Source organism: Oncorhynchus clarkii, chromosome 13 (genome assembly GCF_045791955.1).
Source record: "Oncorhynchus clarkii lewisi isolate Uvic-CL-2024 chromosome 13, UVic_Ocla_1.0, whole genome shotgun sequence".
Lineage (NCBI taxonomy): Eukaryota > Metazoa > Chordata > Actinopteri > Salmoniformes > Salmonidae > Oncorhynchus > Oncorhynchus clarkii.
This window is the reverse complement of record NC_092159.1, coordinates 8,239,435-8,264,298: the sequence shown is the minus strand read 5'-3', so window position 1 is coordinate 8,264,298 and position 24,864 is coordinate 8,239,435. Positions and strand designations below refer to the sequence as shown.

General features: G+C 45.6%; 2 protein-coding genes and 1 long non-coding RNA gene across 3 annotated transcripts; all 3 read left to right on the top strand.

The window, feature by feature from the left end:
- Positions 1–794: 794 nt before the first annotated feature.
- Positions 795–1,561, top strand: LOC139424219 (tektin-4-like). Its single transcript, XM_071175898.1, has 3 exons — positions 795–803; positions 1,072–1,332; positions 1,487–1,561. The coding sequence occupies exons 1-3, from the start codon at positions 795–797 to the stop codon at positions 1,559–1,561; spliced, it is 345 nt and encodes a 114-aa protein (XP_071031999.1).
- Positions 1,562–2,034: 473 nt separating this feature from the next.
- LOC139423697 (uncharacterized) lies at positions 2,035–7,525 on the top strand. Its single transcript, XR_011635870.1, has 3 exons — positions 2,035–2,550; positions 4,031–4,103; positions 4,338–7,525. It is a non-coding gene; the product is annotated as an uncharacterized lncRNA (long non-coding RNA).
- A 9,787-nt stretch (positions 7,526–17,312) lies between these two features.
- LOC139423672 (tektin 4) lies at positions 17,313–24,021 on the top strand. Its single transcript, XM_071175283.1, has 6 exons — positions 17,313–17,911; positions 18,046–18,116; positions 21,307–21,450; positions 21,674–21,896; positions 23,337–23,491; positions 23,763–24,021. Exons 1-6 carry the CDS (start codon positions 17,372–17,374, stop codon positions 23,974–23,976), a joined length of 1,347 nt encoding a protein of 448 aa, XP_071031384.1. The 5' UTR covers positions 17,313–17,371; the 3' UTR covers positions 23,977–24,021.
- The last annotated feature ends 843 nt before the right edge of the window (positions 24,022–24,864 follow it).

The following is a 24,864-nucleotide window of genomic DNA, read 5'->3' as shown; positions in this document are numbered from 1 at the left end:
GAGCCCTGGTCAAATGTAGTGCACTACCGTATCTAGGGAACATGGTGTCATTTGGGACACAGGCCTGAAGACACTGATTCCCATCAATAGACCAGAGACCTCTGACTCACTAAAGGGTTTTAAAGTGAAGAGGTGGAGGGGTGTGAATATGCTGTGTGTGTGAGAGAGAGAAGGGTGTTAAACGTTAATGTGTTATTGTTCTCGATTATCAACATTGCTGTGGTTGTTGGTGAGATGAGTAACCTTCAGTTAGACTATTAGAACGTAACGCAGACCAGACAGTCATTACTTTACTAACATTGGTCCATTGGTGTTTGGAAAAAAAGGTAATTAGAGCACCTAACATAGGCCTATTTTCAGGTGAATACATTTGAGAAAAGTGTGTGTGTTCATCCATCCACCATTCGTTGTTTCCTGAGAATGTATACTGAAGAAAAATAGAAACGTAACATGCAACCATTTCAACAGTTTTACTGAGTTACAGGAAATCAGTCAGGAAATCAGTCAATTGAAATAAATGTATTAGGCTCTAATCTATGGACTTCATATGACTGGGCAGGGGCGCAGCCATAGACGGGCCTGGAAGAGCATAGGCCCACCCACTTGGGAGCCAGGCCCAGCCAATCAGCATGATTTGTTCCCCCACAAAAGGTCTTTATTACAGACAGAAATAGTCCTCAATTTCATCAGCTGTCTGGGTGGCTGGTCTTAGACGATCCTGCAGGTGAAGAACCCAGATGTGGAGGTCCTGGTCTGGCGTGGTTATTCAACATTCTGCCATGTTGTCTAAAACAATGTTGGAGGTGGCTTATGGTAGAGAAATTAACATTAAATTCTCTGGCAACAGCTCTGGTGGACATTCCTTCAGTCAGCATGCCAATGCTCCTTCAAAACTTGAGACATCTGTGGCATTGCACACTTTAGAGTGGCCTCCCGCCCACATACACTTGTATACCCCCTACGGCTTGGCTACTGCGGGGTACCGTTCAGAGGAATGGCAGCCCGGAGGAATGGCACTTCAAGCATTTCTCTACCCTTCACCAGGTGGTTACAGACTGAAACAACGCAAAGAGGATTCGCCATGAGTCCAAAACACTGGATACGGAGACCGAGGCCGGGACTCTGCGCACCCAAGCTGAGGGGACGCGGCACCTGGGAGAGAGACTGCAGCATATCCACTTCTGGAAGTCGGAGCTGCAGCGGCACATCAAGAAGCTGGTGGCCGAGACAGACCTCCTGCAGCAGAAGAGGAGGCTGTTGAAGGCGCTGGACGCCACCGAGATCCCGTTCGCCATCGCCACGGATAACCTAACCTGTCGGGACGGCGACCGCGTAGAAGAAGAGCTGCTGATGATACAAAAATAACATCGACTTGTCTTTGCTCTAGTTCACCTAAATACTTGTATCATTATTAAATGTTGCCTAGACGTTATTTCACTAGAAACCAATCTGAAAATAAGGTGATGGTTGTGTTTGTGTACCGCAGGAGGTGGACTTGATCAGGAGCATCCAGGCTCTGTTGAAGAGAACGCTGAGTCAGGCTGTCAATCAAATCAAGTGAGTGTCACAATGAAACAATAAGGGGGTTTATTTATCAAAACTTGGCTGATACAAATTACGACAAGCAAATAAACCAAAGTGCTTTAAAATATACCAAGGGCTAAATGACTTGAAAAACGAACTGTCCTGTAAAGTATTAACGTTAAAAAGAACTACGCTATAACGTGCAGGAACAGAACGTACATAAACCAAAAATCAACTCGCTGATGGGACGTTCCATTATAAGGGGAGTGGCCAGCTCCAAGGCAAGTCTGCAAACCGTCAAGTTTTACATTTCTACAATAATGATAACGTTAAATATAAGCATTATTTCATCAACAGTATACAATATCAATGTATAACTGTACTTCGCTATTTTAAACTCGTCAAAGGGAAAAAGAGTTCCACCGGGGTGAAGAGACGGTGGGCATTTCCCAACGCCCTTCCGGAACCGTATTTTAACCCTGGGATTCAGGTCGGACCTCCTTTATCAGCACACCGTGGCACCCATCACTGCTGAGGAATAGACGTAAACAAGACATTACTTTGAACTGTGACTATTTACTTGAGAATGATAATGGTTAAATTATAACAATGACTGTTACCACGTAAACTATGAGGCGTGCACGCAACATATAAAACAATGATAGCAAATGTCAAACTGTATTTCTGCAATACAGTTACGTATGGGATATAAGAAACAAAAGCTGTGTGTCGCGTCGTCATTTATATTATGTTTATAGTGCAAATTGAGTAATAACGTGCATAAAATTAAAAGGATATTTGTTATGGCCTGTGTACACTTGCACGCGGTAAACTACCGCGTGGCTAGCTTGTGGGCATGCTGGCAGCAGCAGTTCTGTTGTGCAACAAAGATCTGGTTATTAAATGGGTAAATAGTTCAATCTATTCTCCATTAACAGTTAAGTAGTGTGCTCTAACCCGCTCTGGTGACAAACGTCGCTGCCCTGTTTCCAATCGTCCACATTGCTGCTGGGAGAATCTATTCAAGTAAGTAAATACACTTTGGGAAAAAGACTTTACCCGTGTTCGAATAACATACTGTATACTACATACTTAATGAGTGTATATACTATTAGTTAATTTTAGGAAACTGTAAACGAACGGTATCCTTCCAATTTGGAAGTTAATTCTGATTCTGTTACTATGCAACTTCTTGTTAATAAAACAAATGACAAGACCTTAAGACAATGTCCATTAGGAACGCTCAACGACTATACCGCCAAACTAAGAATGACGTGAATAATCAAGTCAATAGGTTGCGTATGTAAATTCACTCTCTACTCCGATTTCAGTGTAACCGATGTGAAATGGCTGGTTAGTGGTGGTGCTAATAGCGTTTCAATCGGCGACCTCGCGCTGAGACCTTTTGTCTCGACGCGATGGGCAACGACGCTTCGAGGGTGATGTGTGCAGAGGGTCCCTGGTTCGAGCCCGGGTAGGGGCGAGGGGACGGACGAAAGTTATACTGTTACAAGAGCATCGCGCCATAGATGAGGGCGAGTAAATGAAGTAGCTAGCCAATGTTAGCTTGGGTGCTTGACTGCCATTGTGAGTCCAGTGTGCGCTCTGACTACTTCAAGAGCAAAATGCAATTTACGAACACACAGTTGGGTAGTTAGATAGCATATAAGTTAGTTAATATACTGGCAAGTTCGATGTATTAGTAGCCCAACTAACGGGTAACATACCAGCACATAGTGCTGTATTGTATACTATGCGGTTGGTAAGAATAGCGTAGCTAACAAATCGTCTGGCAACATAATGTGTAACCTTATTTGAAAATTAATTACTGTATTACATTGCTCGACATTTCTTTAACATTTGCCATAATTAATTAAAGCAATGAATTCGTCTCTTTTCTCGTCGGACTTCGCCCGCATATTTTCCGCCATTTTGTTCAAATCTGAAAACGTTGGAGCCTATTTTCTGAAGAACTGCATTATGGGCCATAAAAGCACGGAAGTGTCCACTGCTTGTGTACTTTGTATTTTGGTTAATGAAGTACGAAATGCGGGAACTTTTGGTAGACTAACTATACCCATACTATGACCAATAAGCGTGCTACAGTCAATTTACACAGTTTATGTATTATTAGCGAACTAGCTACAGTGTAATTTAACTCAACTGAACTGCTAACGTAGCTAGCTATCTAACCAACTTTACATACTGCATAGCTAGCTAACTGAATTAAATATCACCAGTTACCTAACTTCATAATGGCTAGCTATCTTGATGTAATTGTAAAACAAACTCCAAATGCATTTGTAGGTAGCTAGCTAACAGCCATGGAAGAGAGTGAAAGGATAGCTGCTCCAACTGTCAAATAAGGTAGAGTAGGCTATTCTGGATAGGGCAGGTACTGTTGTGTAGTTCCACTCCATAGTAAGAAGTGAGGACGGAGAGAATCGTAACATAATATTCAGTGCAGTCTAATTTTAGTATAATGAAGTCTGTTTTCTGTCCTCAGATACAGAGCTGTGAAACCCTGTCTGCAGATGAAGAGCAATGGTTCCCAGTCCTGTTCCTGGGGTCTCAAAGGGGTGCGCATTTTAATTTTTGCCTCCGTGCCACTCATCTGATTCAAATTATCAAGTCATCATCAAGCTTCAAGTGGTATTTATGTATTCATTTGTGACGCTATCCTTGATATGATCCTGCTGTCGTCACATGCTACACATGCATCAATCCAATGTTATAAGAAATATTATACTTTGTAATCCACAATGACCTTGTGGTGTAAAAGTCTAATGACATTATCTTCCATATTCCTACAGATGCCTTGCAACTGGAGATTTCTTAAACGATTGCCTACAGTTACTGTGTAGGGCACGGCACAGTTGGGTGACCAGGGCCATCTGGGACTGTCTCGTGGGGGATTTCAGGCATCTGTGAAGGCTACCTGTGTCCTGCATAACTTCATGATGATGAACAGGAGGGGACCTGCAGCGCTCCGCCGTGTTCCAGAGGAGAGGTCTGCTGCTCTGCAGGATGTTGCCAGGATGGGGGCCAACAACGCAGCACAGGAGGCAATCCGTGTGCAGGAGACCTTCACCTCCTACTTCTTCACAAAGGATTCTGTTCCCTGGCAACACCACAGACTACACTATGCACAACCAAAGGCTCTTTTAAGAGCCATCCACATTGCAATAAGAGTATTCTTCCATTTACTCAGCTATGTCAACTGCAGTTATTAATTTCAGTTTCTGTTCCTGTGAGTTCTACTTCACAGGTGAGGGTGCTGTTTAGGTAGGTGTGGTGTCTGTACAAATACAAAACAGGCTATTTTAAGAGTCACTCATATTGAAAACATTTAGAACAATTAGACACCCTATAAGCCACACCTACACATTTGTCTATCAATCTGATTTATGTGTTGTGTAGTAAGCAGGCTCCGGTGTATAACTGGCTCCTTCCACCTTCAAAGAATAGACAAGAGGACAAACCATGGAGAATAGTAAGACACTTCATTATTTATATAACTACGCTAAATTGTTTGTACTCAAGTGTCTGCCTCACCCGCTGTTCAGATAACCTTCGGGCCCAAGGCTGGTTAGGAGACACCTCTAGAGACACTTATGTAAAACATTTCACATTCTCTACTGGTTGAAGTCTCTCATTTGATGAAATACCACACCTATCCTGTCCTCAGATGAGTGCAGATAAAGGAAATTAGATAGATGAACCTATTTACATGATGCAAAGGAAGTGTAATGTTTTTTTTTTTTAAATTCTGTTTCTGTATATATGAATTACAAATAAGCCCTTTAACTAGTTAAATCATGTTTATAGTCTATTTGTTACTATGTGTAACCATTGATGTCCCAGGACCAAGATTGGTAAACACTGTTGAAGTGTATAATTGTAATACATACATGCAGACACGGCATCATTCAAAGACTGCCCGTTTGATACTCCTGGTATTGGATATGACTGAAAAAGAATCTCAGACATTCATACCAGAACCACACCTTCATTTACCAAGGTAGAGTACATGATCAGTGGAAATATTAAATGTACAGGCTACAATGTGGGGATCTCATGCTACATGTATATATACGACTTGCATCCGTGGCACAAAGTTAGATTATATTCTACTCAATCCATAGGCTTCATTGATGCCAGTCAGACTGTTTTGAAGTTGATACAACCGGCTATGATAGCTTAAGTTCATATCTAGGTTCTGAACTAATATGTATACCAAACGTTTGGGTCCATACACAGATCTGCTAGACAGCTACACATCCATAGGTATTCAGGGATTTTATCCTCCACTGCACAATAAACAAGAAAATAGTTACAGTGCCTTGCGAAAGTATTCGGCCCCCTTGAACTTTGCGACCTTTTGCCACATTTCAGGCTTCAAACATAAAGATATAAAACTATTTTTTTGTGAAGAATCAACAACAAGTGGGACACAATCATGAAGTGGAACGACATTTATTGGATATTTCAAACTTTTTTAACAAATCAAAACCTGAAAAATTGGGCGTGCAAAATTATTCAGCCCCCTTAAGTTAATACTTTGTAGCGCCACCTTTTGCTGCGATTACAGCTGTAAGTCGCTTGGGGTATGTCTCTATCAGTTTTGCACATCGAGAGACTGACATTTTTTCCCATTCCTCCTTGCAAAACAGCTCGAGCTCAGTGAGGTTGGATGGAGAGCATTTGTGAACAGCAGTTTTCAGTTCATTCCACAGATTCTCGATTGGATTCAGGTCTGGACTTTGACTTGGCCATTCTAACACCTGGATATGTTTATTATTGAACCATTCCATTGTAGATTTTGCGTTATGTTTTGGATCATTGTCTTGTTGGAAGACAAATCTCCGTCCCAGTCCTTTTGCAGACTCCATCAGGTTTTCTTCCAGAATGGTCCTGTATTTGACACCATCCATCTTCCCATCAATTTTAACCATCTTCCCTGTCCCTGCTGAAGAAAAGCAGGCCCAAACCATGATGCTGCCACCACCATGTTTGACAGTGGGGATGGTGTGTTCAGCTGTGTTGCTTTTACGCCAAACATAACGTTTTGCATTGTTGCCAAAAAGTTCAATTTTGGTTTCATCTGACCAGAGCACCTTCTTCCACATGTTTGGTGTGTCTCCCAGGTGGCTTGTGGCAAACTTTAAACAATTTTTATGGATATCTTTAAGAAATGGCTTTCTTCTTGCCACTCTTCCATAAGGCCAGATTTGTGCAATATACGACTGACTGATTGTTGTCCTATGGGCAGAGTCTCCCACCTCAGCTGTAGATCTCTGCAGTTCATCCAGAGTGATCATGGGCCTCTTGGCTGCATCTCTGATCAGTCTTCTCCTTGTATGAGCTGAAAGTTTAGAGGGACGGCCAGGTCTTGGTAGATTTGCAGTGGTCTGATACTCCTTCCATTTCAATATTATCGCTTGCACAGTGCTCCTTGGGATGTTTAAAGCTTGGGAAATCTTTTTGTATCCAAATCCGGCTTTAAACTTCTTCACAACAGTATCTCGGACCTGCCTGGTGTGTTCCTTGTTCTTCATGATGCTCTCTGCGCTTTTAACGGACCTCTGAGACTATCACAGTGCAGGTGCATTTATACGGAGACTTGATTACACACAGGTGGATTGTATTTATCATCATTAGTCATTTAGGTCAACATTGGATCATTCAGAGATCCTCACTGAACTTCTGGAGAGAGTTTGCTGCACTGAAAGTAAAGGGGCTGAATAATTTTGCACGCCCAATTTTTCAGTTTTTGATTTGTTAAAAAAGTTTGAAATATCCAATAAATGTCGTTCCACTTCATGATTGTGTCCCACTTGTTGTTGATTCTTCACAAAAAAATACAGTTTTATTTCTTTATGTTTGAAGCCTGAAATGTGGCAAAAGGTCGCAAAGTTCAAGGGGGGCGAATACTTTCGCAAGGCACTGCAGCTAGTTACGTTATCCACAAGGCAAGCTTACAATGTTACGTTATCCACAAGGCAAGCTTACACAATTGTACATTAAATTCGCAGTAAATGCTTTACCTAGCTGATTCTTTACATCCACTGTTTCACAAGACGACAGGCTGGTTGTTTCAGGAGTCCCTAAAACAAACACGAATTACAATTTCATATTCATGTCAAAACACCCATAAAGCTAGCTAGCTGGCTACTGTTAGCTAGTCAGAAAGCTTGCTAAATCGCCATTTTCGCAAATTGACTTTATGATAAAACATATGCATACTCGTTTGTCTCTACATTAACTAGCATGTTCCTGTCAACTATGTTTTGCATGAATCGTTATGACGTTATAATCCCGTATATTTGCTTCTATCCTGGTATTTCTGTCCGCCATCTTTGCAGCAGCTGAGCCGGGTTTCAGCCAATTCATTTAGGTACCAAACAGGAAATGGACTGCCTGAGGTTGTCCAATAAGAAACGCTCGTTTTCGTTTTCCAGTGCAAATTGTTTGCCTACGTTTTGCTCCTGTGTGCACTAATGAATACGGATCCTGCTATGGTAACAATGTCATTTTTTTTGTCTTATGGCGCCCCTTACTGTCTGTAATACGTAGCTACTCACCCGCAAAGCATGCAAAGGAGAAACCAAGGAGGCCGAGATGTGAAAAGTGCTAACAGGTGATAAGCAGCACTGATGTTTAGGCATAGAAGCCCAAACGTATTCTCCTTTTTTATTCTTCACATTTGATCACTTTGCATCAAGGCTGACACACAGTACCACCCCAACTCAGACAACCTACAGGACCAGTGAGTAGCTGTATTCTGCCCAACCAAGCAAAAAGGCAGTAACTGCTCATTTGTTCGAAAATGAGTTAATGTCATTTTTGCTACATTAAATACATGCTTAATCATGTGGACAAGTATCCTGCCTCTATTGTGTTCTGGATAAAATTGGGGGTATGTTATTTTGCTTGGTAGGGTAGTATTATACACACACACACAACCATACGCACGGATGTATTATACTCACAAACACACACACTCTCTTTCTGTTTTAAATACATATTTTATAGCATGTCTGAGTGCATACAATTATTGACAATGAAGTAAAAATGTATGCTTTTAAAATGTTTCTTATCTAAACACACACTATATTTACCACAAATGTAACACGATACATTTGCAATTCTAACAAGCTCCTTGGTATGTGACGATGCTTTTATTCAGCTCAGCTTTTTCCTTCAGTTCCTGAAAGTCCTGTTGAAAGTTGTTGAGCTGGGTCTGAGAGCCTTGGACCATGACGGTACCGGTGTGATAAAGATTCACTGTAATAACAACCTTTAAGGGACTGTCATCGACATACACTTTGACCTGTACGGCATAGTTGATGTCGCTCTCTTTAGTGTTGGGGTAGGTTTGGCGCAGGGCCCTACGCCAGGCTGCGGGGTGCGCTGTGTAGAAAACATAGTTGGTTTTGACTCTGTTCTTCAGTGCTTTTTTGTAATCCACTATCAGAGTCTCAGGATGTTTCCTCAAGACTTCTCCCTTGTGATGTTTCCTAGCCTCAGAATCCATACCTTCAGGGTATGGGATTTCAATGGCCTGCACCATTTAGTCCTGGGCAATCTGAGTAATTTTGTCCCTCTGTCCTAATGTTGCCTGTTGAACATCCAAAACATGCAGAGATCAGAATGTTGAAAACAGAAGTACTAACTTAGTCTCAATCCTAAAGTGCATAAAGCTCATTACAAGTGCCAACAACTGGGTGACACATAGCCTAGAGGTTAAGAGCACTGGGCCTATAATCTGAAATAGTCTGCCGTTCTGCCCTTGAGCAAGGCAGTTAACCCCCAACAACAACTGCTTCCCAGTCGCCGTGGACGTCGATGAAGGAGTTGGGTTAAATGCAGTTGAATAAATTCAGTTGTGAAACTGACTATGTATCGCCTTTCCCCTTTCTCAGCCAAGGTTTATTATTATTATCGTCGTCCACTACAGAAACCAAAACTAACCATGAAAAAAATACAAGATATCATTCTCTTACCAGGAAAATGATGATTCAAATCGGCAAAAATCGCTGCGACTGGCAGCATGTGATTCCAACAGACGAGGTTCCTTCTGCATTTTTCAAAAAGTACAAACGCTAAATACTGTAACAGCATTGGATGGCGCCGACACGTGTCTTCCGGCGGTGTTTTGAGCGGGTGCGTATCACATGAAGATGATGCATCTTGAAAGTGACCAGTGTTTTCCATGTTATTATCATGTAATGTATCTCACGTCCCTATTCATACACAACGAACAACTACTACTACTACACATGTCTACTACTACACAGTATTTGTGTTTACTGAGTCTGCCAGATCAGAGGCAGTAGGGGGGGTGGGGGTGGTTTCTTCCCCATCAGGGCACTTTGGGATGTGGTGTGTGCGTGAGTAGAGAGAGAGTGACTGATGGAGACAGTTATAGTTGGGTGGGCCATTCGCAATACTGTAGGTGGCATGTGCTTCAGGAAATGCTTACAGAGAATGCTGCAAGCGGACCTGCTGTTGCCACACACACCAATTCACCATCCCTACTACACACACACACCAATTCACCATCCCTACTACACACACACACACACACACACACACTAATTCAACATCCCTACTACACACACACACACCAGTGACCATCACTACTAGCCATTTCCCAGAGGATATTACAATCTGGTTGTCAATCTTTACCAGGGTTAGTTAGAATTAAAGACACAATTCAGGAAGTGATTTTTAAATGAAAAGCTTCTCCTCTTTCATTTATTTAGAAGTCATCTTGAACTAACTGACTTTAATTTGAAATGACCCCAACCTTGAACTTTACTATACCCATTTACAATGGGCAGAAACCCAAACTCACACATCCCAGTCAGTTAAACATTTACGGAAGGCTAGATTTTAATTTCCTTAATCCAACATCCCACGGAACAGCTGGACATTTCCCCATAAATTATATCATGGTTTGGTTAGCTATCAAATTCACTGTGTATACACATCTAACAGCGCTGTCTGTGTGTACACATCTAACAGCGCTGTCTGTGTGTACACATCTAAATGAGCTGTCTGTGTGTACACATCTAACAGCGCTGTCTGTGTGTACACATCTAACAGAGCTGTCTGTGTACACATCTAACAACGCTGTCTGTGTGTACACATCTAACAGCGCTGTCTGTGTGTACACATCTAACAGAGCTGTCTGTGTGTACACATCTAACAGCGCTGTCTGTGTGTACACGTCTAACAGAGCTGTCTGTGTGTACACATCTAATAGAGATGTCTGTGTGTACACATCTAACAGAGATGTCTGTGTGTACACATCTAACAGAGATGTCTGTGTGTACACATCTAACAGAGATGTCTGTGTGTACACGTCTAACAACGCTGTCTGTGTGTACACATCTAACAGAGCTGTCTGTGTACACATCTAACAACGCTGTCTGTGTGTACACATCTAACAGCACTGTCTGTGTGTACACGTCTAACAGAGCTGTCTGTGTGTACACATCTAACAGAGATGTCTGTGTGTACACATCTAACAGAGATGTCTGTGTGTACACATCTAACAGAGATGTCTGTGTGTACACATCTAACAGAGCTGTCTGTGTGTACACATCTAACAGAGATGTCTGTGTGTACACATCTAACAGAGCTGTCTGTGTGTACACATCTAACAGAGCTGTCTGTGTGTACACATCTAACAGAGATGTCTGTGTGTACACATCTAACAGAGATGTCTGTGTGTACACATCTAACAGCGCTGTCAAACATTAGGCACCAAGACAGAGTTAGAAGGTAGGGTGACTGGTGCTGTGTTTTCTCTAAACCGATTTAAAAACACCCCTCTTCTAACAAGTCTTTTCTTTCTCACCTAGCAACACACACAAAACAAACACAGATAATCCTAGTCATACACACAACTCTTTCATATTTTATTTTATCCTCCAAAGAAGCACTCTGAAACCCCCCAACTCAGAGCACCCTTTCTCAGCCACGAGCAGAGCAACAGCCCCTTACCTTTTTGGAGCCCTGGAGGAGACGAGGTACTGTGGACTGGAGTCCTGGAGGAGACGAGGTACTGTGGACTGGAGTCCTGGAGGAGACGAGGTACTGTGGACTGGAGTCCTGGAGGAGACGAGGTACTGTGGACTGGAGTCCTGGAGGAGACGAGGTACTGTGGACTGGAGTCCTGGAGGAGACGAGGTACTGTGGACTGGAGTCCTGGAGGAGACGAGGTACTGTGGACTGGAGTCCTGGAGGAGACGAGGTACTGTGGACTGGAGTCCTGGAGGAGACGAGGTACTGTGGACTGGAGCCCTGGAGGAGACGAGGTACTGTGGACTGGAGTCCTGGAGGAGACGAGGTACTGTGGACTGGAGCCCTGGAGGAGACGAGGTACTGTGGACTGGAGTCCTGGAGGAGACGAGGTACTGTGGACTGGAGTCCTGGAGGAGACGAGGTACTGTGGACTGGAGTCCTGGAGGAGACGAGGTACTGTGGACTGTAGTCCTGGAGGAGACGAGGTACTGTGGACTGGAGTCCTGGAGGAGACGAGGTACTGTGGACTGGAGCCCTGGAGGAGACGAGGTACTGTGGACTGGAGCCCTGGAGGAGACTGGGTACTGTGGACTGGAGCCCTGGAGGAGACGAGGTACTGTGGACTGGAGTCCTGGAGGAGACGAGGTACTGTGGACTGGAGCCCTGGAGGAGACTGGGTACTGTGGACTGGAGCCCTGGAGGAGACGAGGTACTGTGGACTGGAGTCCTGGAGGAGACGAGGTACTGTGGACTGGAGCCCTGGAGGAGACGAGGTACTGTGGACTGGAGTCCTGGAGGAGACGAGGTACTGTGGACTGGAGCCCTGGAGGAGACGAGGTACTGTGGACTGGAGTCCTGGAGGAGACGAGGTACTGTGGACTGGAGTCCTGGAGGAGACGAGGTACTGTGGACTGGAGCCCTGGAGGAGACGAGGTACTGTGGACTGGAGCCCTGGAGGAGACGAGGTACTGCGGACTGTATGGAGCTAAAGAGAGAGAGAAGGCCTACATCCCGCACCTAGATCTTCTGCACATATTCTGTCAGATCTGGGCCCTGACAGACCTGGGCCCTGACAGATCTGGGCCCTGACAGATCTGGACCCTGACAGACCTGGGCCCTGACAGACCTGGGCCCTGACAGATCTGGGCCCTGACAGACCTGGGCCCTGACAGACCTGGGCCCTGACAGACCTGGGCCCTGACAGTAAACATCAGTAAGATAAAAAATAATGTTGTTCCAAAAAATGTCCAGTTGCCAGGACCTCAAATATAAATTCCATCTAGACACCATTGCCCTAGAGCACACAAAAAACTATACATCCCTCGGCCTAAACAAAGCTGTGAACGAGCTGAGAGACAAGGCAAGAAGCTCCTTCTATGCCATCAAAAGGAACATACAATTTGACATACCAATTAGGATCTGGCTAAGAATACTTAAACCAGTCATAAAACCCATTGCCCTTTATGGTTGTGAGGTCTGGGGTCCGCTCACCAACCAATAATTCACAAAATGGGACAAACACCAAATTGAGAGGCTGCATGCAGAATTCTGCAAAAATATCCTCTGTGCACACTGCCCACAAAATGAGGTGGAAACTGAGCTGCGCTTCCTAACCTCCGGCCCAATGTATGAGCAAATTAGAGACACATATTTCCCTCAGATTACACAGACCCACAAAGAATTCGAAAAACAAACCCAAATTTGATAAACTCCCATATCTATTGGATGAAATACAACAGTGTGTCACGCCCTGACCATAGTTTACTTTGTATTTTCTATGTTTTGATTGGTCAGGGTGTGATCTGAGTGGGTATTCTATGTTTCATGTCTTGTTTGTCTATTTCTATGTTCAGCCTGATATGGTTCTCAGTCAGAGGCAGGTGTTCGTCATTGTCTCTGATTGGGAACCATATTTAGGTAGCCTGGGTTTCACTGTGTGGTTGTGGGTGATTGTTCCTGTCCTATGTGTCCACACTATATAGGCTGTTAGGGTTTCGTTACGTTTTGTTTTGTAGTATTGTATTGGAGATTCGTGTTTCGTATTATTAATAAACATGGATCGTAAACGACACGCTGCATTTTGGTCCGACTCTCCTTCGTATGAAGACGAAACTCGTTACAGAATCACCCACCACAAAAGGACCAAGCAGCGTGTCAACAGGCAGGAGCAGCGCGAGGAGACGCGCAATAAGGATTTCTGGACATGGGAGGAAATCCTCGACGGGAGAGGACCCTGGGCTAAACCAGGGGAGTGTAGCCGCACTAAGGTGCAGCGGGAGAGGAAACAACAGGAGCAGCCCAAAGAGGAGGTATGGACATGGGAGGACGAATTAGAAGGAAGAGGACCCTGGGCTCAGCCAGGAGAATATCGCCGCCCCAAAGAAGAACTGGAGGCGGCGAAAGCTGAGAGGCGCAGATACGAGGAGGCAGCACGACGTAGCGGATGGAAGCCTGAGAGGCAGCCCCAAAAATGTCTTGGGGGGGGGGCTAACAGGGAGTATGGCTATGCCAGGTAGGAGACCTGAGCAGACTCCCTGTGCTTACCGGGGGGCTAGAGAGACCGGACAGGCACCGTGTTATGCAGTGGTGCGCACGGTGTCTCCAGTGCGGGTGCATAGCCCGGTGCGGTATATTCCAGCTCCGCGTGTCTGCCGGGCTAGATTGAGCGTCGAGCCTAATGCCATGAAGCCGGCTCTACGCAGCTGGTCCCCAGTGCGTCTCCTTGGGCCGGCTTACATGGCACCAGCCTTGCGCTCGGTGTCTCCGGTTCGCCTGCATAGCCCAGTGCGGGCTATTCCACCTCGCCGCACTGGCAGGGCGACCGTGAGCATTCAACCAGGTAAGGTTGGGCAGGCTCGGTGCTCAAGAGCTCCAGTGCGCCTGCACGGTCCGGTTTTTCCAGTACCACCTCCACACCCCAGCCCTCCGGTAGCAGCTCCCCGCACCAGGCTTCCTGTGCGTGTCCTTGGCCCAGTACCACCAGTGCCAGTACCACGCATCAGGCCTACAGTGCGCCTCGCCTGTCCAGCGCTGTCGGAGCCCTCCTCCTCTCCAGCGCTGTCGGAGTCTCCCGCCTGTTTAGCGCTGTCAGAGCTTTCCGCCTCTACAGCGCTGCCGGAGTCTCCCGACTGTTCAGAACTGCCAGTTAGCATAGAGCTGCCAGTTAGCATAGAGCTGCCAGTTAGCATAGAGCTGCCAGTTAGCTTAGAGCTGCCAGTTAGCTTAGAGCTGCCAGTCTGCAAGGAGCTGCCAGTCTGCAAGGAGCTGCCAGTCTGCATGGAGCTGCCAGTCTGCATAGAGCTGCCAGTCTGCATGGAGCTGCCAGTCTGCAAGGAGCCGTCAGAGCTGCCTGTCTGCAGGATGCCGCCAAAGCTGCCAGTCTGCAAGGAGCCGCCAGAGCTGCCAGTCTGCAAGGAGCCGCCAGAGCTGCCAGTTAGCATGGAGCAGCCAGGGCCGCCAGTCAGCATGGAGCAGCCAGGGCCGCCAGTCAGCATGGAGCAGCCAGGGCCGCCAGTCAGCATGGAGCAGCCAGGGCCGCCAGTCAGCATGGAGCAGCCAGTCAGCATGGAGCAGCCAGAGCTACCAGTCATCATGGAGCAGCCAGTCAGCATGGAGCAGCCAGAGCTGCCAGTCGACCAGACTCTTCCAGAGCTGCCAGTCGACCAGACTCTTCCAGAGCTGCCAGTCGACCAGACTCTTCCAGAGCTGCCAGTCGACCAGACTCTTCCAGATCTGCCAGTCGTCCAGATTCTCCCAGATCCGCCAGTCGTCCAGATTCTCCCAGATCCGCCAGTCGACCAGATTCTCCCAGATCCGCCAGTCGACCAGACTCTCCCAGATCCGCCAGTCGACCAGACTCTCCCAGATCCGCCAGTCGACCAGATTCTCCCAGATCCGCCAGTCGACCAGATTCTTCCAGATCTGCTAGTCGACCAGGATCTGCTGAAACCGCCAGCCAGCCAGGTTCTGGTAGTTTCTACTACCTGCCTGGGCTTCCTCTCAGTGCTGAGCTTCTTCTCAGTGCTGAGCTTCTTCTCAGTGCTGAGCTTCCTCTCAGTGCTGAGCTACCCATCTGTCCCGAGTTACCTCTGTCCCGAGCTGTCCCTCTGTCCCATGTTATCATTGTGGTGGGTAACCTATTTAGGGACGTTTAGGAGGGGGATTAAAACTGTCATGGAGTGGGGTCCACGTCCAGCGCCAGAGCCGCCACCGCGGACAGATGCCCACCCAGACCCTCCCCTATAGGTTCAGGTTTTGCGGCCGGAGTCCGCACCTTGGGGGGGGGGGTACTGTCACGCCCTGACCATAGTTTACTTTGTATTTTCTATGTTTTGATTGGTCAGGGTGTGATCTGAGTGGGTATTCTATGTTTCATGTCTTGTTTGTCTATTTCTATGTTCAGCCAGATATGGTTCTCAGTCAGAGGCAGGTGTTCGTCATTGTCTCTGATTGGGAACCATATTTAGGTAGCCTGGGTTTCACTGTGTGGTTGTGGGTGATTGTTCCTGTCCTATGTGTCCACACTATATAGGCTGTTAGGGTTTCGTTACGTTTTGTTTTGTAGTATTGTATTGGAGATTCGTGTTTCGTATTATTAATAAACATGGATCGTAAACAACACGCTGCATTTTGGTCCGACTCTCCTTCGTATGAAGACGAAACTCGTTACACAGTGTGCCATCACAGCAGCAAGATTTGTGACCTGTTGCCACGAGAAAAGGTCAACCAGTGAAGAACAAGCACCATTGTAAAAACAACACATATACGTTGATTTATTTTCCCTTTTGTACTTGAACCATTTGTACATCGTTACAACACTGTATATATATATATAATATGACATGTGTAATGTCTTTATTCTTTTGGAACTTTTGTGAGTGCAATGTTTATTGTTTGTTTCACATTTGTTTATTATCTACTTTACTTGCTTTGACAATGTTAACATGTTTCCCATGCCAATAAAGCCCTTAAATTGAATTGAAAAATTGAGAGAGAGAATGCACACAGATGTGAGGCAGATGGGAAAACATGATCTTACATGACTGAATAGAACACAAGCCTGATGGACAATAACTACTCCCATTAGTCACTCACTAGTTCCAGTGTAATTGCATCATCACTGTGTGGCAAAGCCCAGTGAAACAGGAAATTCCCCTCACACCAGTAGTGTTTCCCAAATTACAATGAGTAGTACACTATCTGGGCAACAGGGTGTAATTTGGGACACAGACCAGAAGACACTGATTCCCATCAATAGACCAGAGACCTATGACTCCGTTAAAGGGTTTTAAAGTGGAGAGTTGGAGGGGGGTGAATATGCTTGTGTGTGTGTGTGTGTGTGTGTGTGTGCATGTATGTTTTTGGGGGAAAAAAAACACAGGGGCCACTGTCATGTTAAAAGTTCAAGTTATTATTGACATTATTAAAACAATTATTATTCATCAATTAAAGTGGCAATCCTTAGTTGCGACATCTATTTTTGGACATATAAATGGGTATATAAATTTAGTTAGCACACCTAACATAGGCCTATATTGAGATGAATATATTTGAAAATGTGTGTGTGTGTGTTCCTCCATGCACCATTGTTGTTGCCTGATAATTCATTTGGAACCGTGGGGCATTATCGCGTGTCCAGTTAGTTACACGGTGTTTCCTTGGAAACAGGTCACCTGGCAACGCAGCGCAAATACAAAACATGTGATTCTTCACTTCCCCTGTGTGGCTCTTGTTTATGCTGCGACTCCGTTAACTACAATCCTGTGTCGGATCGCAGTGTTTTTAATATCAGGTATCACCAATTCGCCACAAAATGTCTTCAGAAGTTTTAGTGGCCAGACATAATTTCGACAGCAGGTCAGTTGCCCAAGCAGGCGAGCCGTTCCCGCCTCCAGACGCAGAGGCCACATTCAAGGAGGGCTTCTATCCCTCCTCCGGCTTGGCTACGGCGGGGTACCGCTCATCCAAGTACAGCCCGGAGGAATGGCACATCAATAACTTCTCTACCCTTCACCAGGCCGCTACTGACCGAAACAACGCCGAGAGGATTTGCCATGAGTCCAAAACACTATATCAAGAGACCGAGGCCGGGACTCTGCGCACCCAAGCTGAGGGGACGCGGCACCTGGGAGAGAGACTGCAGCATATCCACTTCTGGAAGTCGGAGCTGCAGCGGCACATCGAGAAGCTGGTGGCCGAGACAGACCTCCTCCTGGGGCACAAGAGGAGGCTGTCGAAGGCGCTGGACGCCACCGAGATCCCGTTCGCCATCGCCACGGATAACCTAACCTGTCGGGAACGGCGGCTGGGTCCCGACCTGGTTAAAGACGGCGTAGAGGAGGAGCTGCTTAAGGTGATTAAAAACAATAACATCGACTTGTCTTTGCTCAAGTCGAAATACTTGTATCATTACTAAATGTTGCCTAGACGTTATTTCACTAGAATCCACTCTGAAAAAAACTTGATGGTTGTGTTTGTGTACCGCAGGAGGTGGAGTTGATCAGGAGCATCCAGGCTCTGTTGAAGAGAACGCTGAGTCAGGCTGTCAATCAAATCAAGTGAGTGTCACAATTAGTGTCACAATCTCCCCGCATTTATTTCAACCAACATGAATATTTTAGATGCATCAGCAGTAACTACATACATGGTTTATTTATAAGAGCCTCTCTTTTCATTTGATTGTGTAATCACACATTTCCACACATTATTCTAGGAAAGGCCTAAAGGACTACAGCTGAGCTGGGTTGTAGCCTATTCATTAAGACGACAGCTGAGCTGGGTTGTAGCCTATTCATTAAGACGACAGCTGAGCTGGGTTGTAGCCTATTCATTAGGCACCAAAAAAAGGAAATTAGACTCAAACAGGGATGGACTACCTAAAGTTGCCCAATAAGAAACGTTCATTTTTGTTTCCCATTGCATATTGTTTGTCTAAGTTTTGCTCAGTGTGTATTAATAAATGGGACCCTGATATGGGGAACAAGGTGTCCTTTGAGTTTTAGTCTTCTGGCTCCCTCTACTGTCTGGAGCACGTAGGTACTCGCACAAACCATGCAAACCATACAAATCAATTGCTATTTAAAAAAAGTGTGCGGTGCATCAACTCTTCATTTAACGGATTACAGTTTGAATCGGACAGCAACCAATCAAATTGTGCAAGAATTGTGTCACAAAACAGATTGCAACTTCATCCGGGAAGAAAATTACAGACGGAGGCGCAACAATTTCCAACTTTGTTCGACATTTGAATCTGCACAAAGAACGGTATGTCGTGGCTAATATAGCCGACAGTTATATATTTTATTACTTTAATAGAATATCATGTGGGCTAAGATAATGTTAAATCAATGGGCCTCCACACCGTCAGTCAGTGCGGGAACGTGATCATTTGCACCCACACTTGAGCTACAACTGGCTAGGCAGCTGGTAGCCTAAAGCCTGCCTGATGTTACTGCTGTTCCTAAAACAAGGTTGGGCGATTGTGTACAAGCCTACATTGCCCGATTGCGCCCCATAGCGATCCTCGATATTCGATCACTATGGGGACGGGGACTTTCTCAGGGCTACCCATGTATTTCCATGGAAATATAACATTTATTTGGAAAGTAATAAATATATAGATATTTTAAAAAGCATTCATGATTTGCGTATGTGTAATATACTAACTATTACTCTTGTTAAAAATATGAAATGGTATTACATTTGGTGAAGAGCACATTATGACTTGTTTAGGACTCAAAACTCAAAGTTTAGGACTTGAGACTTGACTTGATACTTGACGTTCTTGACTCTGGACTTGACTCAGACTTGCCTGTCTTGACTTGGGACTTGACTTGAGTGCTAAGACTTGAGACTTACTTGTGACTTGTAAAACATTTACTTTGTCCCACCTCTGAATACATTCAACTGAAACGTGTCTGAAACAGTCATTACTTTACTAACGTTGTGATTCATCCAGGCTGGATCACATCCGGCCGTGATTGGGAGTCCCATAGGGCGGCGCACAATTGGCCCAGCGTCGTCCGGGTTTAGCCTGGGGTAGGCCGTGATTGTAAATAATAATTTGCTCTTAACTGACTTGCCTAGTTAAAGAAAGGTTAAATCATTAAAAAAAATATTGTTCCAAAAAAACATAGTTAGCACACCCAACATTTGAAAAGTGTGTGTGTGTGTGTTCATCCATCAATCATTTGTTTTTAGCCTTCTTGAAAATTAATTTTAAACAGTGGGGCATTATCGTGTGTCCAGCTACTCACAGTGCTTCATTGGAAAATGGTAACCTGGCAACACATCGCAAAGAAAAAAATGTATTCTTAATTTCACGTCCCCTGTGTTGCTAAGGCCCATCCTCTACTCCCTGTTCACCCACGACTGCGTGGTCCCACACGACTCCAACACCATCAACAAGTTTGCTGACGATACAACGGTGGTAGGCCTCGTCACCGACAACAATGAGACAGCCTACAGGGAGGAGGTCAGAGACCTGGCAGTGTGGTGCCAGGACAACAACCTCTCCCTCATCGTGGACAAGACAAAGGGGCTGATCTGTACTACAGGAAACGGAGGGCCGAGCCTCTACACTCCACATGGACGGGGCTGTAGTGGAGACGGTCGAGAGCTTCAAGTTCCTCGGTGTTCACATCACTAAGGACCCATCATGGTCCAAACACACCAACACAGAGGTGGAAAGGGCATGACAACGTCTCTTCCCCCTCAGGAGGCTGAAAAGATTTGACATGGTCCCTCAGATCCTCTAAAGGTTATACAGCTGCACCATTAAGAGCATCTTGACTGCCTGCTGCACTGCTTGGTATGGCAACTGCACGGCATCCGACCGCTAGGCGCTTCAGAGGGTAGTGCGTATGGCCCAGTACATAACTGGGGTCGAGCTCCCTGCCATCCAGGACCTCTATACCAGGCGGTGTCAGAGGAAGGCCCTAAAAATTGTCAAAGACTCCAGCCACTCTAGTCATAGACGGTTCTCTCTGCTACCGCATGGCAAGCACTACCGGAGCGCCAAGTCTAGGACCAAAAGGCTCCTGAACAGCTTCTACCCCAAAGCTATTAGACTGCTGAACAGTTAATTACATGACTATTATACTGCTGAACAGTTAATCACATGGCTGTTATACTGCTGAACAGTTAATCACATGGCTGTTATACTGCTGAACAGTTAATCACATGGCTGTTATACTGCTGAACAGTTAATCACATGACTATTATACTGCTGAACAGTTAATCACATGACTATTATACTGCTGAACAGTTAGTCACATGACTATTATACTGCTGAACAGTTAATCACATGACTATTATACTGCTGAACAGTTAATCACATGACTATTATACTGCTGAACAGTTAATCACATGACTATTATACTGCTGAACAGTTAATCACATGACTATTATACTGCTGAACAGTTAATCACATGGCTATTATACTGCTGAACAGTTAATCACATGACTATTATACTGCTGAACAGTTAATCACATGGCTATTATACTGCTGAACAGTTAATCACATGACTATTATACTGCTGAACAGTTAATCACATGGCTGTTATACTGCTGAACAGTTAATCACATGGCTATTATACTGCTGAACAGTTAGTCACATGACTGTTATACTGCTGAACAGTTAATCACATGGCTATCCTCACTTCAGCTTTTCACTCCCTCCCAGACCCTCATCAGACCCTCACACTGGCTTTCTGCCCCTCACTGTGTCCCACTGTGTGTGTGTATCAGGTGTAACAGAGATGCCAAGCAGACTCTAGAGCTGGACTGGTCTGATAAGTACCAAGCCTACAGTCTGGATGACCAGTGTGGTCGCTACAACAACATGAGTACTGACACACAGTACCACCCCAACTCAGAGAACCTACAGGACCAGTGAGTAGCTGTATAATACACTCAGTACCACTCCAACACAGTACCACCCCAACTCAGTACCACCCCAACCCAGTACCACCCCAACTCAGTACCAGCCCAACTCAGTACCACCCCAACTCAGTACCACCCCAACTCAGTACCACCCCAACTCAGTACCACCCCAACTCAGACACCACGTTGGTGTGTATTAATAGTGTGTTAACATCTCCCTCCTCTCTCCCAGGCTGTGTAACCGTGATGCGTGGGTGTCTTTCACCCAGGACAACCTGTCTGTGGCTCAGCGGGAGGAGCAGGCCAGCGTGGAGCTCAGGCTGCTGGTGGAGAGAGTCCTACAGGAGACGGCTGAGGACCTGAGGGTCCAGTGCTCTAACGTAGACCAGGCCTTCAGCCAGCGCTGTCTGCAGCTCACTGAGGCCAAGACACAGCTACAACTGCACCTCACTCAGGTGTGTTGGGGTGGGGGGGTTGGTGGAGGTGGTGTGTGTGTGTGTCGTTTCAATGGCCAAAACTCAACCCTTCCTCTAATTAAACAAAACATACAAAAATTGGCGCCTACCCAGCAGGCAAAGGGAATGTTTTCATCTGAAGACCTGAAGGTTTTCATGACATTCAGCGCCTTCGGAAAGTATTCAGACCCCTTCCCCTTTTTACACATTTTGTGACGTTACAGCCTTATTCTTAAATGGATACAATTGTTTTTTTATCCTCCTCAATCTACACACAATACCCCATAATGACATCACAATACCCCATAATGACATCACAATACCCCATAATGACATCACAATACACAATACACATTTTGTGACGTTACAGCCTTATTCTTAAATGGATACAATTGTTTTTTTATCCTCCTCAATCTACACACAATACCCCATAATGACATCACAATACCCCATAATGACATCACAATACCCCATAATGACATCACAATACCCCATAATGACAAAGTGAAAACAGGTCTGATGAAACCAAGATTGAACTCTTTGGCTTGAATGTCAAGCGTCACGTCTGGAGGAAACCTGACACCATCCCTACGGTGAAGCATGGTGGTGGCAGCATCATGCTGTGGGGATGTTTTTCAGGGGCAGGCGCAATAGTATAGTCAGGATCGAGGCAAAGATGAATGGAGCGATCCTTGATGAAAACCTGCTCCAGAGTGCTCAGGATCTCAGACAAAGGTTCAGCTTCCAACAGAATAATAACCCTAAGCACACAGCCAAGACAACACAAGAGTATCTTCAGGACAAGTCTGTGAATGTCCTTGAATGGCCCAGCCAGAGTCCGGACTTGAACCTGATTGAACATCTCTGGAGAGACCTGAAAATATCTGTGCAGTGACACTCCCCATCCAACCTGACAGACCTTGAGAGGATCTGCAGAGAAGAATGGGAGAAACTCCCCAAATACAGGTGTGCCAAGCTTGTAGTCTCATACCCAAGAAGACTCAAGGCTGTAATTGCTGCCAAAGCTTCTTCAACAAAATACTGAGTGAAGGGTCTGAATACTTTATATTTATTTTTTTTGTATAAATTAGCAAAAATGTTTAAAAAAATCTGTTTTTGCTTTGTCATTATTAGGTATTGTGATGTCATTATGGGGTATTGTGATGTCATTATGGGATATTGTGTGTACATTGATGAGGGTTTATTTGTATTTAATCTATTTTAGAATAAGGCTGTAACGTAACAAAATGTGGAAGGAGTCAAGGGGTCTGAATACTTTCTGAAGGCACTGTATTTATCCACCCCCCTAAGGGGTATCCAGCTGAGGCTGGAATGCAGAGAATGCTGCACCTGAACTCAACACTGTGTGTGTGTGTGTGTGTGTGTGTGTGTGTGTGTGTGTGTGTGTGTGTGTGTGTGTGTGTGTGTGTGTGTGTGTAGATCCTGGATCAGATCGGGGCCCAGGAGAGGAACATTGTGTCTCTTCAGCAGGCTCTGTATGATAAAGAGGCCCCTCTGAGAGTGGCTCAGTCCCGGCTGCACCAACGCTCACACAGACCCCACATGGAGCTCTGTAGGGACAACCCACAATTCAGGTACACACACAAACAGACAGAAGCACACACAGAGATGCAAGCCAGTAAGCACTCACACGGACATACACACAAACACACCCAAACCTATCTGTCTATCGCACTCTCTCTCCCATCTTTCACAAACACCTACACTGGTATGAGAAGCTCCTCTCCTTCCCCTTTATCTCTCTCTCTCTCTCTCTCTCGGTTTCTCTTCCCGTCCCTCTATCCTCTCTGTCGCTCTCTCTCTCTCCTTCTTGTGCTCACTCTCTCTCTCTCTCTCTGTCTCCAGCCTGGTGGGCGAGGCAGGTCAGATCTCCCAGACCATGTCATCCCTGCAGCAGCAGCTGTCTGCAGCGCGGAGCTCCCTGTCCCACCTGGAGGAGTCCCGCATGGTGCTGGAGAAGGACATCGGCTGTAAGACCCACAGCCTGCTCATCGACAGGGACAAGTGCATGTCCCACCGCACCCGCTACCCCACCATCATAGCCCTGTCTGGGTACTGAAGAGAGAGAGAGAGAGACAGGGGGATATGGGGACGTGTGTGTGTGTGTGTGATCAAGTCTGTATTAGTGACTAGTGCAACATTGTGTGCATTTGCTTGGTGTTTCCAGTTGTGTTGTGTCAATCAATAAAGGCTTGTCTGTCACAGCTGGCTGATCACTAGACACTCGTCTAAGAGTGTACACTAAAGCAGTAAGATACTCCCTTCCCTCTGCCCTCGATCACTCCCCTTCATGTGTCTGACACAACTGGTAGATGTAACCCAGGGCAACCCAAACTTCTTCCTACAGATCAACGGTCCTGTAGGTTTACACTCCAACCCTGTTCCTCCAGATCTACTGTCCTATAGGTTTACACTCCAACCCTGTTCCTACAGATCTACTGTCCTATAGGTTTACACTCCAACCCTGTTCATACAGATCTACTGTCCTATAGGTTTACACTCCAACCCTGTTCCTACACATCAACTGTCCTGTAGGTTTACACTCCAACCCTGTTCCTACAGATCTACTGTCCTATAGGTTTACACTCCAACCCTGTTCCTACAGATCAACTGTCCTGTAGGTTTACACTCCAACCCTGTTCCTACAGATCAACTGTCCTGTAGGTTTACACTCCAACCCTGTTCCTACACATCAACTGTCCTGTAGGTTTACACTCCAACCCTGTTCCTACACATCAACTGTCCTGTAGGTTTACACTCCAACCCTGTTCCTACAGATCAACTGTCCTATAGGTTTACACTCCAACCCTGTTCCTCCAGATCAACTGTCCTGTAGGTTTACACTCCAACCCTGTTCCTACAGATCTACTGTCCTATAGGTTTACACTCCAACCCTGTTCCTACAGATCAACTGTCCTGTAGGTTTACACTCCAACCCTGTTCCTAC

Coding starts and splice junctions, on each gene's coding strand:
- LOC139423672 (XM_071175283.1), top strand. CDS start 17,372: ATGTCTTCAGAAGTTTTAGTGGCCAGACATAATTTCGACAGCAGGTCA. Junction 18,117..21,306: donor CAGGCTGTCAATCAAATCAA/GTGAGTGTCACA, acceptor TGTGTGTATCAG/GTGTAACAGAGATGCCAAGC. Junction 23,492..23,762: donor AGGGACAACCCACAATTCAG/GTACACACACAA, acceptor CTCTGTCTCCAG/CCTGGTGGGCGAGGCAGGTC.
- LOC139424219 (XM_071175898.1), top strand. Junction 1,333..1,486: donor CCTGTCGGGACGGCGACCGC/GTAGAAGAAGAG, acceptor TGTGTACCGCAG/GAGGTGGACTTGATCAGGAG.